Below are 18,902 nucleotides of genomic sequence, written 5' to 3'. Positions count from 1 at the left end.
CTAGCAGAGAAATTACTCAGAAATGTCATTTTTTAGTTGGAACCAACTTACAGAAGAATGTTGTTGCTAAAATAGGTACGGAGGAGAGAGAACAGTTTATGGCCTTTGTGCACTATAAACTCTTAATTTAAATGAGATGAGACTAGTCTGAGTCATAAACTCAAAAATGCTAAAATTTTTGAGACGTAATTGGATAAGCAGAACTCTTTGCTGAGACTCTTAAGTGGAAATAATCAGGATTCTTAGCAAGGAAAAACAAAACAAAACATACCACCTTTCTTGCAAGGCATCATCCCTAATGCACAGACTCTAGGTCAATCAATCCAAGATGAGAAATGGCATTTACATTAATCAACATCATTCATCAGGTATTAAACCATGTGACCAAATACAAAATAATATATTGATACACACTAGGTTTGAGCTACAAGCCACATAGGGGGTCTCATCAATACTCCTAATGGCTGGGTAAAAAACTCACTTTTTAAAATTTAAAGTTATTAAACTCATATGCTTATCAGAAATATGGCCTATAGTCTGTTAATACATTCACATTTTTAAAAAAGTATAATCACCCTCCCGCAATTACGAATATGATTTAAAAGAAAGTCTGCATACATGTACCCAAACGATGCTGAGACCCTCCAGAAAGTGAACCACATAAGTCAGGAGATTTCTAGCTGCCCAGGTGGAACTGGACAAGTTTTGGGCCTCATCTTTTAACTCAAACTAGGTAAGTTCGACAAGTGATTACTTTAAACTTTTTAAATTCTAAAACAAAGCTTCAGGATGAGAGTACCAATGCTTTCAAATACTGACCATGCTAAATACCACCAAAACTACCAAAAACTGCGTGGTAGGCAGGAACAGATCACATTTTCATTTTATTAATTTACATTCGGACTTAAACAACATCAGTCTGGAAAATTTCTTCAGTACTTTGACCAAATGTTCAGTAACTTCTTTGCAAAGGGTGTGACAAACAGTAAAACTGAAGCTATTACCCATAAAAGAAGAACTTTGAGGGATTTTAGAGCTTAAAAGAGTAAAATTACTCTTAGTGCCTGAGAATTATCAGTAATGGTTCCTATAATACTGAAGGCAAAAACACTTAACGCTGCATTGTAAGGACCATAATACCATTCATACAATTCACCCAGTATTTATTGAGTGCCTACTTAACAAGGCTTTGTGTCCAACGCTATGGGTGCTGGAAAAATGAGTAAGACTAACAATCTAGTCTACAACAAAATACCAGTAAAACAAAGAAACAAAATACAGTATTTAGAGTTAAGAGATCTACAAACAAAGTCCTGTGGAAGGTCAAAGGAGAAAGACATGACAGCTAATCAGGGGAGGAGGGCATGGGAAACAAGGGCGAGGAGAGGACAGAAAAAACTTCATGGAGGAGACAGCATTTCAAATAGGCTTAAAGGATGGTTAAGATTTGTTTAATATATATACTAAACAAATATATATATAATATATTTAATACATATATAATATATTTATAAATATATATAATATATTTAATATATATACTAAACAAAACTTAACCATCCTTTAAGTCCTATTTGAAATATTAAACAAATCTTAACCATCCATTAAGGCCTATTTGTATATGTGCTGCTGAAGCGAGCACACTTTAAGGCCTATTTGAAATGCTGTCTCCTCCATGAAGTTTTTTCTGTCCTAAAAAAAAATATATATATATATGTCTTAGCTTTACAGAAAAATTGTAAAGACAAGTAGGGAGGGTTCCCATATGCCCCATAACCAGTTTCCCCTCTTAGTAACACTACATTAATATGATACATTTGTCACAATTGCAGAATCAATACTAATGCATTATTATTAACTGCAATCCACACTTTATTCAGATTTCCTTAGTTTTCACCTAATATTATTTTTTTGGTCTAGGAGGCTATTCATGATCTTGTGTTACATTTAGTAACTTAGGTTCCTCCTTGTTCTAACAGTTTCTCCAATTTTCTTATGTTTTGTTAACTTTGATGGTTCTGAAGAGACCTAGTCAGATATTTTGTAAAATGTTCCTTAGCTAGGAATTATCTGATGTTTTTCTTATGGTTAGAGTAGGGTTGTATGTTTTTGGTAAGAAAACCACAGATGTAAAGAACCATTTTCTTCAGAGCATATCAAGGGTATATACTATTACAATCTGGCATACCACTGTGGATGTTGACTTCAGTGACCTGGCTGAGGTAGTATGTGTGTGTTAGGTTTCTCTACTACAGAGTCATTTTTTTCCCCTCTTTCCATATTGGCTTTTTGGAAGGAAGTCAATATGTACAGCCCACACTTCAGGAGGAGAAAGTTTTGCTCTCCTTCCTTGAGAGCAGAGTATATACATAAATTATGTGAAATTCAGTACACAAGAGATTTCTCTAATCTCCCCCATTTATTTATTTATTCATTCAATAAATTATATCAGTATTAACACAAGAGTATTTATTTTTTTATTTTGGGTTATAATCCAATGCTCATTTACTTTTTTTTTTTTTTTAATATTTTATTTGTTTATTTGAGAGAGAGAAAAAGTGAGAGAGACCATGAGAGGGAAGGTCAGAGGGAGAAGCAGGCTCCCTGCAATGCGGGACTGGATCCCGGGAGTCCAGGATCATGACCTAAGCCGAAGGCAGTTGCTTAACCAACTGAGCCCCAGTTTAACCAACCCAAGCGCCCCTCGTTTACTTTCTGGATCAAACAGTTTCAGCTTCAGTAAATGGAAGCTCCTTCAGTTTGCTCTTATGTCCCACTGATATATTCCCTTCAACAGCGGGGTTTGGTTTGAGTACTTCCTTACTTTCTGGCACTACAAACTGCTCCTTCCCCATCTCCTGCCCCACTCCGAATATCAAATATTTTCCAAGGAATTCAACGAAGATGAAGGTGCTGGGTTGTGTTCATTGCTACTAGGGTACTGTTTTTTAGGCTTTCACAGTTGATAGAGCAAGGAAATATTTATGCATATACTAGATGGCTAAGATATTGAGAGGTGCAATGGGAGGTTGTGTCCTTAACAGGATTTTCTTAACATTAAATATTAATGCTAAGCTTACAAATTCTCAAATAGGCTTCACATTTCTAACAAATAATACATATGAGGAACAGAAAAAAAATTAATGAAAGATCGTGTGCCTAGGTTATTTTCAGTCTCATTCACAGGAGTAATCAGGATGTAGTCATTTATTTTTAATCTAATTTTTTAAAAAGATTTTATTTATTTATTGGAGAGACACAGAAAGAGAGCTAGAGAGCACAAGCAGGGATAGAAGGAGAAGCAGGCTCAATCGCAGAACCCTGAGCTGAAGGCAGATGCTTGCTTGACCAACTAAGCCACCCAGTTGCCTGGGAGATATATATATATATATATATATATATATATATATATTTATTTATGATAAAAACAGGTTAGACTATTGTCTAATGTTCTATGTTTTCCTAGAAACAGCTTAGGGAGTTTTAGATATCCTGATAAAACTTTAGGTCAGTTTGATGAACTTTAGTGTAAAGTTACACAAAGAAAACAGTTATACTCCTTGAAAAGTCCCTGAGTGAGAGAAGAGCCAATGAAACATTCCAACAGTAGTCTTTGGTTTACTTCAACATCACTAGGCCACAGTTCCCTCTTAAAAGATCTTCAAAAGTATGGCTATCAGGATGGGCAAACACCTTCTCTAGCCCTCACTTCAGAAAATAAGAAAAGAAAAATGCTATTCCTTTATGGATGGAAATAAAGGACTTAATATTACTGAACATCTATGTTCCTGACTGTCTAGACAATTACTGTCTTTTTAATTAATGAAATCATCATATTTAACGATTTAACATATTTAACTATTTAACAGATGAAGAAACTAAGGCTCAGATGGTAAGCTCTCCAATTTACATCTAGCAAGGGGTAGAAAGAGACTCCAACTCAGGCAGTCTTGTTACAGAAGGGTGCTGCAAATCCATACACCATTCTGCCTGAGGAATGAATGTCTAATGAATGGGAGATTTCTGCTGGGGAAATTTGGTATTTTCTCCTCCAGTGCGGAGGTCCCATTAGGAGTGAGAAAAAAAACCATAGGTTGTTTAAAATAAACACATTTTTCTGATTAAAAATGACTCCTGAAGTTATTCTTGCTACTGCTTTAATATATCCATAAGTATACTCAGTATCTACCAGTGGTAAGCAAAATGCTTCAAGGTGTTATATGGATGAACATTTTTTCACCTTGCTACATTTTAATTTTAATGTGTATTTTTAAAATGTATATTAGAAAAAAATATAAGTAGGACACCAAATCTATGATTTCTTAAATACCCTTACAGAAGATGAAGCACTCAGATAGGTATTTGCATTTAAAAAATACTCTAAATAAAAACTCTTAACGTGTACCATATACAATAAACACAGAAACAAAAAAGTTTGAGCAACAATTAAGGTCATGTTTTTCTTCTAAGAAATATTATGTTCTTACACTACAAGGAGTATATGACACAGAGTTTTTCTTTATCTCTCTTATTCAGTATATCTTAGGCATAGAATAAATTACATGTTATTTATTGAGCACTAAGTATGTGTTACGTACCAGACTGAGCTTTGCATACATTATATCTAATGTTCTCAACAGCCCTTCAATGAGGAAATTGAGAATTAGAGAGGTGATGCCTGTTGCCCCAAATACTAGGTGGGAAGCAGCAGAGCTGAAATTTGAAACCAAGTTTCCTTTAAAAAAAAAAAAAGAAAGAAAGAAAGAACTCTACTCTTTCCATTCTACAAAGCTGCCAGAAGCTTTGCTGGTATACACATTCAAGCCAAGGAGTAAGTACCACACATCCTCCTCATATACCAAGTATGGCCAAACAATAACCAAAAGGTCAGGATAGTAAACAATAATAATAATTAAAAATACTTCATTAAAGAGCAAGTTTTCTTTTAAAGAGTCATATTACTACTACAGTTGGGAATCCAATGTAACTGATTTCCTAATGAACACAGAAGAATTGTTTGTTGCTTAAGCAAATATCCCCATCCCCATTCCCAGTCAGAGTGAATAAAAGGAAACACATTCTTAAAATGTCTTTTAGGACCGGTGTGAATATTAAAATAAAGGGCTACCCATCTCTCTATCACCTAGAAAGATCTCAGACTAGTTGGGCCAATTAAACCATCACAGGCACAAAGTACAATGCAAAAGCCCCAGCAGAACTAGACCATCATAAAATAAACCCTAGTTATTTGCAGTTTAAAAGGGTTGGGCTATTTCTAAAAATGAGAAAATCAGCTTCTACATACTTGAGGAATAATCTGAAAATCACGACATTATCAACATTTCACATAGGCCATATATGTATATTTTAAGTAATAGCTATAATCTATGTGACTATCATGGAAATCTTTTAAAATTGAACAATAGCATTATCTATTACCCATGTTATTTGGGGAAAAAGTTTGTTTAATCTGTCCATAACATTTAGAAAAATACTATTTTATCTTGGCCAAGCTTCCCAAGCTTCTTGTTTTGAAATTAAAAAAAAAGGACTGAGTTCATTATGCTCTCAGACCAAAGTCACACTACCCTATAATGAAATAAAAATGTAATAACTGAGAGTGATTTCTGTAGTAATGACTAATTCATTGAATCACAAAAATTAGAAGTTTTGGATAATTAAATGTTAGGCATATTGAAACTTACTGCCACTAAATACTGACATGACAACTGTGCTGATGACAAGAGAGACAAATTAAGATTTGTTTTAATGCTTAGTGTTTTATTAAGTTAAAGTCAAGGCTTTACTCTTCAATGAAAAATGAAAATTTTCAAAAAGTATTTCCTACTTTGTTATTATTTAAAATAAAAGCAAAAAAGCATTTTTTTTTCTAATGGTGATCATAAAAACAAGCATTCTCAACTCTCCATATTAACTTTAAGGCACTATATATAAACCACCTAAATCCTTGCCAAATTTGCTTTTATTAAGTGGATGAAAAAGCAAACCGCAAACTCAAAACATCAGTAAGTTGAGTTTCTATGGTTAGAGAAGATATTTTGTTTTCCTCACGTTAACTCTTAAAAACTCTTTCATGACTTTATCAGTAAGTTTTAATATTTTAATGCAGAAAATAAGAGTTATTTGCAATTTGTTTTCCATAAAATTAAAATGCTTTTCCAACTACAGCTTCTTTCTTAGCTTTCTTTGTTAAACAGTTATTTCCATTCTGAGAGTTACAGCCTTGTAATGCTGAAATATTTTATGATTTAATCACTCCTATGAACATTCTCTATTCATTCCAGCACCTGTCTTGTCCAGAAGAAACAGTATGAGCAGTCACAGAAAGCTCTAGTCTTACTTTATGGATGCACTGACTATTCAAGAGCACCAGGGGGAGCAGAGGAGGAAGAACAGAGAACAAGCACCCAGAAGAGCAATTAATTTATAGGCAACAAAAAACACGATAGAAAAAAAAAAAAAAAAAAAAAAAAAAAACCACGATAGAGATGTTGGTTAATAAGTAAATAGACAAATTCCATAAAAAAGTCACGACCACATCTGTTAGGTTGGTGATGTGTAGCTAGCATTAACTAAAGAAAAGCCTGAAGTCTCTTGGAAGGATGCTTGAATCCTAACTTCATGAGAGTTGCCACTTGAAGCATGGCAGTTTCCAGCAATGCCAAGCTTCGAAAGTGCCCCCAGATGAGAGAGAGACAAAATATATTTCTATAGTGGTATATTTTAGGAAAAAATCAAAAGGATTTTGTTTTCTCTTTAAAAATTACTGCACTTACTCTGAAGGCCTGCTGAAATATGTGTTATTAGGTCACAAGAGGATAAAGTGACAGGGCTCCACAGCAGAATCTTTTTTTTTTTTTTTTTGCCTTTTTGAAGATTAATTTATTTGTTTTAGAGGCAGGAAGGGGCAGAGGGAGAGAGAAAACCTTAAGCAGACTCTCTGCTGATCGTGGAGCCCAGTGCAGGTCTTGATCTCACAATCATGACATCATGACCTCAGCCAAAATCCTGAGCCAACTGACTGAGCTATGCAGGCACCTCTCCAAGGCATAATTTTTTAAAGTCCTGAGGCTTCGACTCCTGGCCTGTCCACCTCACATCCTGGCCTGTCCACCTCACATCCTCAACTTACTTTCTTTGAGAGAAGGTAACCAAAAACACTGCACTGTGAAACTACTTTACATTAAAAACAGTTCAAAAAGGTATTTTAGCTTTGTAAATTCTGTACAAAAGAATGAAGATGTCCTAACCAATCCCACACTATGCTGAGCATATTCCAAGAATTAATAAGTGCTGTGTTTTCACTTTTAGAATAAAACACAGAAAGTATTTAGCACCTCTGTCTGGAATTCTGTCACTGGAATTTAAGAAAAGTCTAAACTAATTGGAAGTTCAAAATGTTTCTATCTGTATTATACCAAAAATTGTGCAAATATAAGCTTTTTTTCATAATACAGAGATGTATACTAAAGACTTTTATCTAAGGACTGCATTGTAACAACCAATGAACATAAAAAGTCAAGCAAAAATTACAACTGAATGGTTAAAAAAAAAAAAAGTATGTTAGCCAAGAAGACTATCAATGAAGTTTGACCTAAATCTCAATTATACCAGTAACACCAGGTATAATGCTTACTATCACAAGTTTTTATTAGATACCTCTTTGTATATATTCTTTCAAACTCTTACATTGATCTTTCAAAATGGGTATTATTGTGCTCATCATTATTGTGCTAAGGAAACTAAAGCTTAAAACGTTGAATTCATTTTTCTTTTTCTTTTTCAAGATTTTATTTATTTATTTGACAGAGATCACAAGTAGCCAGAGAAGCAGGCAGAGAGAGAGGGGGAAGCAGGCTCCCCGCCGAGCAGAGAGCCCAATGTGGGGCTCAATCCAGGACCCTGGGACCATGACCAGAGCTGAAGGCAGAGGCTTTAACCCTCTGATCCACCCAGGTGCCCCTGAATTCATTTTTCTAATATAACTCAGCAACCACGGAACAAAACCAAGATTTAACTTCCAGATCTGCCTACTTGCAAAGCTTTGAAACCTTACCAAAACTTCCTTCAACTGTAGCAATAAGGTTCTAAAGGAAATCTATACAAATCTCAGGGAGATTAATGTGCTTATGAGGGTAAGTGCTGTAGATTTAATCACTCAAATTAAATGCCATCTGGAGTCACTTACCCTACTTGGTACAAGCATCCTACATATATTACAGTCCATGTTGGCTTTGTCCAAGAATTCTATAATTTTCCTGCCTTAGTAGCATCAATAAGTATTATGCACATTACAATGTCAGTCAGGAAATATAGGTAGTTACTTCTAAAGCATCATTTTGCAACAGCTAATAATTTGAATTCCTTTAATTAAGATTTTCAAAAACACAAATAATCTATTAACTCAAATGGTTAAATGGGTTGAAGGAAGCAATTTCCCTCTTCCTAATACCCAAATCTATATCCCTAATAATTTTTTCCTCTCCATAATCACTTAAAAATCATGACCTTACTATTTTTATTGTTACATTATACTATTAAATTAAAAAAAAAAAACCTCAAGTGGGAAGAACACGTAAAGATGTTATGATTTTTCAAAGGTAGAAAGAGAATAACCTGAAAATATTGGCTGGTTCAAACAAGTACATGTAAAAATAATGGACAGCAATAAAACATAACCAGAAAGCAATGTTTCAGAGGTATTCATTCATCCTCAAAGATGTGTTGCAAGTCATTATAATTCTAGTTCAGACTTAGGTTGGGCATCACTCACGAGGACCTTCAGATCAACTGCTCCCACTCAGTTTCCAGCTTATGTGCCCTCATTATGAAAGCAGAAGAGCTTTCTTTTTCTTCTATGCTAATCCTAAAATTTCACCTATAAAAAGTTACAGGAGTTTAGCATTCTTGTAAAAATGAATGGGTTAAAAAAAAAAAAGGAAATGTATAGCTTAGAAATTAGAAGTTTAAGCAACAGTTTCAGCCAAGTTGTTTTTTTTTTAATGTTAAAAATAAGTGTCCTGTCAATAATCTTTCAACCACAAGACAAAAACAGCTAGAATCACTATCTTTTTTTTTTTTTTAAAGATTTTGTTTATTTATTTGACTGACAGAAATCACAAGTAGGCTGAGAGGCAGGCAGAGAGAGAGAGGAGGAAGCAGGCTCCCTGCCGAGTGGAGAGCCCAATGCGGGGCTTGATGCAGGGCTTGATCCCAGAATCCTGGGATCATGACCTGAGCTGAAGGCAAAGGCTTTAACCCACTGAGCCACCCAGGCGCCCCTAGAATCACTATCTTTTTAAAAAGTCTTTTCTCACTTAACCTACATTTCTCTTCAACCAAATAAATGCACCTTCTCTACTAAATCTGTAAATCAACTCAAAGTTTAATTGGGTGCCTTCACAATGGAGATTTTTAAAAAATCCTGTCTTACTTGGTGCCATTAAAGAAAGAAATCATTTTGATCAATTACTGTGACCTAAAGCTTTATTTTTTTTTAAATCTTATAGATAAACCAATTGGTTGACAGTTAACATCATTTAGGATACATTATTAGATTTCATGTTAATTTTTAAATTCAAACATAGGTCTCATCATTAAGAGTATGGATTTCTGGAGAAAGTAATTATAGCTGCTTAGGTTCCTTTCTCTGAACAACTACTATCAGATCATCTTGAAATGTGTATATATCCCTTTAGGTGCCTTCTGATTCTGCTCTTCTTTTTTACACAGTATTAACCAGACAAGAAAATTAAGAACACAATCCCACTGCAGAATGGTCCCATTCAGCATGTAGTACATTGAAGAAACTCAGCACAGCCTACTGCTATTATCAATCAAATTATTTTAAAAAATTACTGTTCCATGAAATTAATCAATGAACTAAGACTTTGCTAGCCAGATGAAAACAATGGCACCTGATGGCACAGCAGGAAGTGAGAGCCCAATGATGAATTATTTTGATAAGGAGCCATACCAGATTTCAAAATGAGGCCGAAATGACTAAAATCAGAAAAACAAAACAAACAAAAAACTGAGATCTGATCCCAAGCGTGCTTTTGGGTTAGGTCGGTGTACTTATGGGTAAGTTAGTGCCTGTTGACAGTGTGTGAGGAGTCCCTTTTATTCTATTTGAAGCTAACTTCTCACTTCGAAAACAATGCAATCTATGTAAGCACTGTCAACAGATAAGACAATCAAGTGGCTGATATGCTATGGTATTTTAGAAAACTGATTGTTGAGGGTGGGGGGAAATGGGTGGGATAAAAACTATAATAAGCCAAGAAAAAGCATCACACATATTAAAAATATGTGCACACAGATAAACTGTAAAATGGTATAACCTTCCTGACCTTGTAAATAGGTGCCCACAATATTTAAATATCTTTAAGAGGCAACTATTAGGAACTGCCACCCAGTTACCAGTTTTTACTGGTTGAATCCCCCAGTGATCTGCATCCAACATGAATGTGCCTCTTTCCCTATCCTCTCAGCCCAACATTCGTTAAAAACATACATAATCCCAATTATTTCCTTACATAACTAAAGACAAAAAGAACAGAAATTCCAAAAAAATACAGTAACACTAGAGACAACACTATAGACAACAGACAACACTATACCTTGCTTTAAGGCTATTTGAGGCTGAAGGTTACTTCTCAGTCCCCCAAAACTCCACCGACCACCAAGGCCAGCACTTCAGCATATATGGCACAAATGACCCACTGAAACATACTATAAATGACCTCAGAAAACTGGACTTCTCTCCAAGATTCATGAAAACAAAGGTATGATCATAATGAACTTTCTAACTTTCTTGATATTTCCTGTGGACACGTTAGGCTAAGTGAACATAAAAAGGCTCAGTTCTTACAATGTACCCTAACATCTAGATAAGTAAGAGTTAAGGTTCCAAGTTCAGTGAGCTCTACTGAGCATGAGTGCGGTTATGTGGTGACATCCAAGAGATTGCATTGACCTCCACCAACTCTTATTTCCAACTGGGAAACCCAAGAATACCCTTAAGCATGCAATGCCCACGGCCCCGCCTGGGTTTCTGCTGCAAGGGCAAAGTGTCACTGACAAGCCCACTCCCCCATCTCAAAGAAAACAAAACAAAACAAAATCCCCACTCACTGTGGCTCGGGGGTGCTGTAATCAAACTATGTCAAAGTTGCTTTTGCAAAATGTCTAATTTATCTGGAGTCAATGTAAGAGACAGGGAAGGCACAGAGTCAGGAACCTCCCTCCAAGGGAGTAAAAGAGCCAACATGCAGTGTGACACAATCTGTACGCGTTTCTCGGGGCCACAGGGGCTGGCAGCTTCACCAGCGTGGGAATCAGCAGTCTAGGGGCGTTGGTGACAGGCAGAGCCAGGGCTTACCTTGTTGGAGGCCATCTCACTGACGGAGTGCCTGGTCTGCAAGGTCTCTAGCTGGTCCAGACACCAGTCCAGCTCCTCCAGGGTCTCGCTGGCCAGTTTCTGGTAGGCCTCCTCTGCGAAGAGATAGGGAAAGGGGGACTCAGTTCTCAAGCGCTTCACGGTGCCGCCAACGAGTTCAAAGGGGGCCATCCTGCCATACCCCGCCATGCTCGGATGCCCGGTGCCCGCACATGAGGGCTGCTTCTTCATAGTGCCGAGCCCGGCACGGCGCTGGGGGCTCAGCTAGCGGGGCGGCCGGCCTCGGGGTAGCACGGTTTCTCCAGCTTGGCGTCTCAGTTCCGCGTCCAGGGAGGGCGCACGAAGTGCGGCAAGCCAACTTTTATACGGAGACACAGACAAAAACCCCACGGTGCGACTTTTCGACGGTGCGGCGGTCCCCAGGGCCAGCCCGGGAGGCGGGCGAAGAGGGCAGCGTGCGCCTCGGGGCCAACCCCGCGGACGGAGCGCCTGGTCCACGGCCTAATTTTGTCGCCGGCCGGGCCGAGCCGCGTCCCAGCGCCCGCTCCGCTAGCCGCCTGCCGAGCCTTCTCACGACGCTAATGAATCAGCCGCGGCCGGGTGCGCGGCCACCACGTTTCCTGTTTTCTTTCTCAACTCCTTCAGCGCCCGGCGCAGCGCGGCTCCATCGCCGCGGCTTTCCGGGAACACTCCCCCTCACGCCCCTCGCCGCTGCCTGGCCCCTCCTCAGCTCCTTTACAAGGCGCCTGCCGACTGCCAAGGCCCGCCCGCGCCCCCCGCGCCCCCTGCCGCCGCCTTCCCCGAAGCCCCAGCCCCGACCGCTCCACCGCCTCGCCGGGGCATCACCCCGCGCTGCCCGGTGCCGCTCGCTTTGAAGTCGAGCCCGGGAGGCGCGGGCGCGAGCGCGTGTATCTGTGGGGCTGCCGTGGGGCTGCGCGAGGAGAGCGGCCCAAAACCCGGCGTGGAGCGCCCGCCACCCGGGGTCACGCCCGCTGTGGGGCTCAGGCGGGACCGGGCGCGCGCGCGCGCGCGCGCGCGCAACCGCGCACCTGCCCCGCGGGGACCCAGCGCGCCCCTCCCGGTGGCCCCGACTGCCCAAGTCTCAGCGTATTCAGTGTCCGTTGCTCCCCGCGGGGTTTCGCGGGAGAGCCAGACGGGCGGCGCAAACACGGTTATTCAGGACCTGAGCAACCGTTTCTGTGGGTTCGGGTGTTAGGGCTTTTGAGTCTTCGTTTCTGAGGATTTAGAATTTACCTACTTCAAGGGGACAGGGCGGTTGTGGGAATAGAATTATTTCTATTAAAACCAGACTCAACCCGGCCTCTGCTAAGTACCAGATTTCTAAATGTTGGGGTGGACATAAACAAGCAAACAAAAACAACATTGAAGTCTTTTGAATTTACAGATTTGACAATATGCTGTATTTTCACATTCGGGATTGTCTAAGAGTTCTCATAAAGGAGCAGCAATGTGAATGCACCACGTAGGATAGGCACTTGACACATGTCCTACATACGTGCTTCCTTCGTCTGTGGAATTGCAAATCAGAGACCACGATGGTCCTGTGATGCCAAAGGAAAAAGTCTGGAAGGGTGTTTCTGCCCACCATATGCAGAATAAACTACAAACGTGAGAAAATGAAAAGACAATATCCAAAAGGCATGGTATGGAAGCTGGTTCCGTTTACAAAAGCTGACCCTGGGGACCACGGGCACTCTACATAAAAGGATCAACTGCAAGAACTTCACTACATTAGCAAGTGGATGAACAAAACTTTCAGAGAGGAAAATAATCCAAACTCTGAAGAGCCCCATCTTATAAAACTTGGTTATTGTCATTTAAAAAGAATACATTGAAAAGCTTACATGAAGTTGAGAGATCCTTTGGTCTTCAAATCTACAGGTCTTGGAGGAGAAGAAACACTACCCTTGAAATTTAGACTCCCATAAATGATCAGTGGCACAACAAAGAATTTCACAGACTGAATCTCAGGTTCCCAGGGATTTACCAGATAGGTTTTTACATAAAATTTGTAGAAGTTAGAATAACTTTCAAAGTATTTGTTACAAGAGCCACATGACTCATTGTTATCAAGGATTCTTGAACTGTTTGGTATTCATTTTGGGGACTCTATGTTTAAATCTGCCACTTTTTTTCCTTTTTCTTTTCTGCAGCAATCTCTGTAAATATATACTCTAGGTGAACCAACAGCTGCCAAACCTTGCCAGGTAAATTAAAGAGTAAGATTGGGCCTTCCCCCCCAAAGTAACAACCTTAAAGATAATTTAAGATAATAAGTATAAAATGTTTTATCTGCATAGCCTTTCCCTGATTAGAAGAATATAAAAATATAGTATGATTCTTTTAAAAATGGAAACATTACACAATGATGTAATGTAGAAAGTCCCTTGTACTCCAATACACTAAGGATTGCAAACAATAATTAAGTCTATGATCATAACACATTTTCATTTTACCCAATACCTTCCATATGTGAGTACAGAGTAACCTGGTTGAAATGATAGCACATTTACTGTATGGTTTTGTTTACTTTTTGCTTTTTTCCCTCTACTGTATAAAATAAGGATGTAGGACACTTTAAGAGGAAATTAACTTGTTCTGGGTTATTTAAGTTGTCAGTAGCAAGCACATCTAGTAGGTTATAGATGCAAAGCCATTATGCCTAGGATGTGTTCACTGCCATCTTTCCAGTCACTGGGTACATACAGAAGCCAGGAATCCCTTCTCCATACCTCTAAGGCTTGGCTTTCCATGTTCCTCTCCCTGCATTCCAAGCCTTTAAAGTCTCAGCCCCAAAAGGAGCTCCCCAGTATAAGTAATCTCCCCATCTTCACCAACTTCTCAAACTTCTCAGAAATACAGGCCTTGGACTTATCTGGATGTGGCACTACATATTATATTCCAGTATTTACTTCTTAATTGTAAAAGGGGTAGAAATTCAGGAACGTTTCAATGCTTTAAGACATTATATATTTAAATACAGAGCTTGACTTTAAGAAGGCAGTTTAGCAACAAGAAGGATAACTTATTTCAGAAGATCTACTTTGTATCTAAATCATAGATTACCCATTTTAACAATCAGCATTTGCCTACAATAATGATTTGGTACACACATGTATTTTAAGTTCTAACTACCTCTACATGTATTGTATAAATCTGGAGAATGGAAAAACAGGGACCCAAACACATCTACATACCAATAAGCAAGAAAATATTTACTGACAGAGTAAAGAAATTTGTTCTATAAAACTGTTGTTCAAATCAAGAATTTTTGCTGATGTTAGTACAGAACTGAGAATACTGTTTTTCCCAAATTCTGAGGTTTATAGGCAATATGGCTGGCCACAGTTTTTTAGGATCATTATTAAAGTTTAACTTTTAGGAATTTTAACTCTAAATGCTCTAAGACATCAAGTAACTGACCTTTTCATACCCACTAAAAAAACCTCAGTGTGGACTTGCCAGCTTTCCTACAGGAAATTGAGTCACTACACCAAACAGCATACCTAAATGTCATTGATGGCACCAGAACAAAAACAGTGACCTAGTTTAATTTTGGATTTTACCAAGAACACGTACTGCAATCATTAACAAAACCCTTTCCCCCCAGAGAGTATTCACTGTGGCACTACTTGAAAATAGTATACAAAAACTCTTTTTTTTTTTTTCCCAACTGTCCAAAATCTTGCTAAGTCAAGGAACTACAAGGGAGAAAAATGTCCAAGCAACAACTGAAATCCCATAAAAGCTAGGAGAGGGTTGTGGAACAGCAAATGAGAAATAACTTGAGCCCTCCTAGAGCAGTGTCAGGTTTTGTCGAGGCACCCTTGAACTATGTAACACCCCTGTTTCTGCTCAGGATCTTCTGTGAACAAACAGTCCTCAATTCTTGCAGGCCAGCACTTGGCTTCCGTCATTGTGATGCGATCAAGGATTCCCCTGACACATGGCCTGAACTGCTGCCAGGGGCTCCCGGAGAAGATGCTGAAGCAGCAGCTTCCCTTTGAAAAGGAAAAAAGTAATCTCCTCTAGCCACAGCAGTTAGTTAAAGGTTGAGGTCATTTTCTTGGGAAATGTTCAGCCAATTACTCTTATCCACCACTTATAGCAACACTGACCATTGAGATAAAAGGATCCATGTGTAATTGTGTGGATATTGGTTTCTCTCTCTCTCTCTTTATTTTTTTTTTTTTTGCCAGTATTTGAATGATTAAAGGTCAATATAACTTAGTCATAATTTCTAGACAGGCCTACTGGTATAAATGAAGAGAACAGGTACAAAATCACTTACTTTGAGCACCATTTGCTTACACTTACTTAGAAAATACATAAAAATTAAAAGTTGATTCAGGTTTTTCTTAAAATTAAAAAAGAGAAAAAGAAAAAAACCCAACTTCATTAAATGCCTTCAAAAAGCAAATACTTAAATATATATCTTCCTAACCGATTCCAGCTTTTCCCATCCTAATTCCCACCAAAATTCCCTCTTTGTTCCTAAGGATGGAGTTAATAAAGCCTAAAGTAGATAGAACTAGAGAAAAATGATTCCTATTTCACCATGTATTTCTTCGAGCTAGTTATTTCCTGAGTTTGCTACTGTAGATTTGTCCAGGTTAGTTCTAACTTTTGCTTACTTTTCCCCCTCTATACATTTTATCTGATGGGAAATACATAAAGGAGTTGGATTCACTTTCAATGTGTACATGTAACAGGTTTAAGCAGAGCTTGCCAGTGGCAAGCTGCTCTCATTTCCAAGTGTATTACTGGCACCAACTTCTTGTTTTGAAGTACTTAAAAATCATATGAAATATATAAAATTTCACTTAGTACTTCAAAAAATCTCCAAAGGGAAGATGTACATAATTTTGTGAGGTTTCTTTTTTACTTTTATCTTCCCACAATCTAGGCTTTTTTTCTAGTGCCGCCTAAGGCTCTAGTAGAATTTTTAAAGTGAAATAAACACAAGATTAGGTTTCATTGACTTCTGAGACCATCAGTAATTCAACAAATATTTGTTTAGCACCAACAATGTGTCATGCATTTTATTAGAGTCTGCAAAAACAAGGTGTCTTTAAAAGACTGTCTCTTATCCAAGGAAAACCTAGACTTTGATACTGGAGATGATTTCAGCACACTATATTGTAGAAAGCCTCCTGAAAGAAGATAGTATGTAAGCTATTGCAGAATGAAAGAAGGCTATTTAAATCAGACTGGGACAGAGGCAGAGTGGGAGGGCATGTCCTACAGAATGAAACAGGAAGTAAGTGAAGCATGGGGGGAGGAGGTTAAGAGGGAACATATGAGCAAGGATATGGGCCTTTCTTTGTTCAGTGAGATGTGTGTGTATGAGTATTCAAAGAAAGGAGCTACCATGAGTAGGGCCTTGCTTGAGGGAAAGAGGCTGGAGAAATCTGCAGACACTGGCCACGAAAACATTGTCAGGCATCTGTAATAGAGACTGTGGACTGAATCTTTGAGAGTAGAAGCCACTGAGTGATTCAGAGTACTGTGTGTTATGGGATTGGATTTTATTTAAATGGAAAATTCTAGGGCTCTGAGTAAATGGGGCTAAGGAAGGCCAAGCTGACGTCAGTGAGACCATTATCTTTGGCCATATTATTGGTAGGATAAAATTAATAATTTATAGAACATTTGCTTTCTGATGATTATTCTTATCTAAGACAATCTCAGTATTAAAATTCTACATGGGCATATGTCAGGCATGAAAGACTGTCCAGCGGGATAGACTTCTTGCCCTGAAAACTAGGATCTTCTAGTTATTGGGATTTTAATTGTACTGTATTCACCAGAATTTCTTGCAGGGAGAAACTGGAAAAAAAGCATTTACTTACTACAGAAGGTAAGACTTCAAGGAGTCCTGATTTGGGTGGAACTCATCTGTAATCTTTATAAAATATAGGAAAGGGGAAGAATATGCTGCTTGCTCCACAGTGTGTGTGTGTGTTTGTGTGTGTGTGTGTGTTTGTTGGGGTGCACGTGCGTACTTGTGTTAAGTAACACAAAGGAGTAAGCTCTTATTCTACAGTATAAGAATAATTCCACCCTATAAATATCCCCTCCCCCAATCTGTAATAAATTTGCTAAAGACACAAGATGTGGCAAGAGTTTTGTTTTGTCTTAATCCAGTGAAGGGACTGAGCTTGGAAGACAGATTCACATGAACAGAAACATCAGCCTGAGTAGACACTGGAGAGAAGAGGCAGAGGAAGAGACACAAGATTTGAAATTCATTAAGATGAGGGAGGCTTTTGTCTGAGATATTGGAGTTTAAGTTTCATCAGACAGGTGGGCTGGGGACTCCACATGACTCTACATGACACCAGACTATAAGTAATATTTGTCCTTGATTGAAACTAAAGAAATAGAAAGAGGTTCCGATCTCCACTCTACCTCAAATAAACCATAATCCCTGGGACAATCACCTAATCTTTCTTGGGCCTCAATTTCCTTACCTGTAGATTGGAAATAATGAAATATTGTAGATTATTTTAGTGAAGTGAGAGACTCTGGGTTAAGCAACCTTGCATTGTTCACCTAATAGATTCTTTTCTAGACACTGCAACAAATGATGGAGATTTAGCAATGAGCAAAGTGAAAGGTTCCTGCCCACTCTCATGGAGTTTAGATTCTACTGGTTACGATGCTGTTCTTTTCATTTTAATAAATATATACTGAACACCTGCTATGGTCCAGGTGCTGAGTACACCAAAGAGAAGGAAGTAACTTTGGGTTTCAAGAAGCTCGTAGTCCTGTGAGGAAGACAATTACAGTTGACCTTTGAATGTGGGGTTTAGGGACACCAACCCCTTCTATGGTCCAAAATCCATGTATAACTAATGACTTCCCCCAGATTTAACTACTACTAGCCTATTGTTGACCTGAAACCTTACTGATGACATAAACAGTGGACTAGCATATATTTTGTATGTTATGTATTATAGACTGTTTTCTTACAATAAAGTAAGGGAGAGAAAAGAAAGCATTATTCAGAAAATCACAAAGAAGAGAAAATACATTTACAGTTCTGTACTATATTTACAAAAAAAAAATCCACTTAGAAGTAGACCCACACAATTCAAACCTATTTTGTTCAAGGGTCACCTGTATGGAAGATTATGTAGGTAAGTCATCCACTAAAATTAGACAGTAGTGGGGTCAGGGATTACTACTGAGGGAATTCTTAAATAAGCAGATGCCTTCAAAGACATCATTCAGTTCCAGAATGCTCTAACACTATGAGGTTAGCTTAACTGTTTATTAGGCATCAGTGTTTTTTTCCTTGAAATCTCTGACAAAGAAAGTTACTGATAAATGGAAAGCACTGGAATATATTTGCACCCATCTCTGCTGTATATTTACATCTACCTCCAACTCTGCCCCAAACATACTCCCATCTAATACTTTGCCATTTGATTTACTAATTTATTAATTTCTTTCT

The 18,902-nt window shown here is 38.2% G+C and overlaps 1 protein-coding gene across 20 annotated transcripts in view; it reads right to left on the bottom strand.

Moving 5' to 3' along the window:
- The window catches only part of PDE4D (phosphodiesterase 4D), a 1,511,392-nt gene that overhangs the window by 45,286 nt on the left and 1,447,204 nt on the right, over positions 1-18,902 (bottom strand). For 19 of the 20 annotated variants that reach the window (XM_082725937.1, XM_082725938.1, XM_082725936.1 and 16 more), the window contains one exon: positions 11,405-11,517. In XM_082725937.1, the coding sequence (XP_082582063.1) occupies positions 11,405-11,517 (113 nt within the window). Of the gene's footprint in view, positions 1-11,404; positions 11,518-11,603; positions 12,204-18,902 lie in introns of those variants that run through there. The other variant, XM_082725933.1, reaches the window with a different exon arrangement.

Source organism: Mustela nivalis, assembly GCF_964662115.1.
Source record: "Mustela nivalis genome assembly, chromosome: 3".
Lineage (NCBI taxonomy): Eukaryota > Metazoa > Chordata > Mammalia > Carnivora > Mustelidae > Mustela > Mustela nivalis.
The sequence above is the reverse complement of the archived record's forward strand: the minus strand, read 5'-3'. Positions and strand labels throughout refer to the sequence as shown.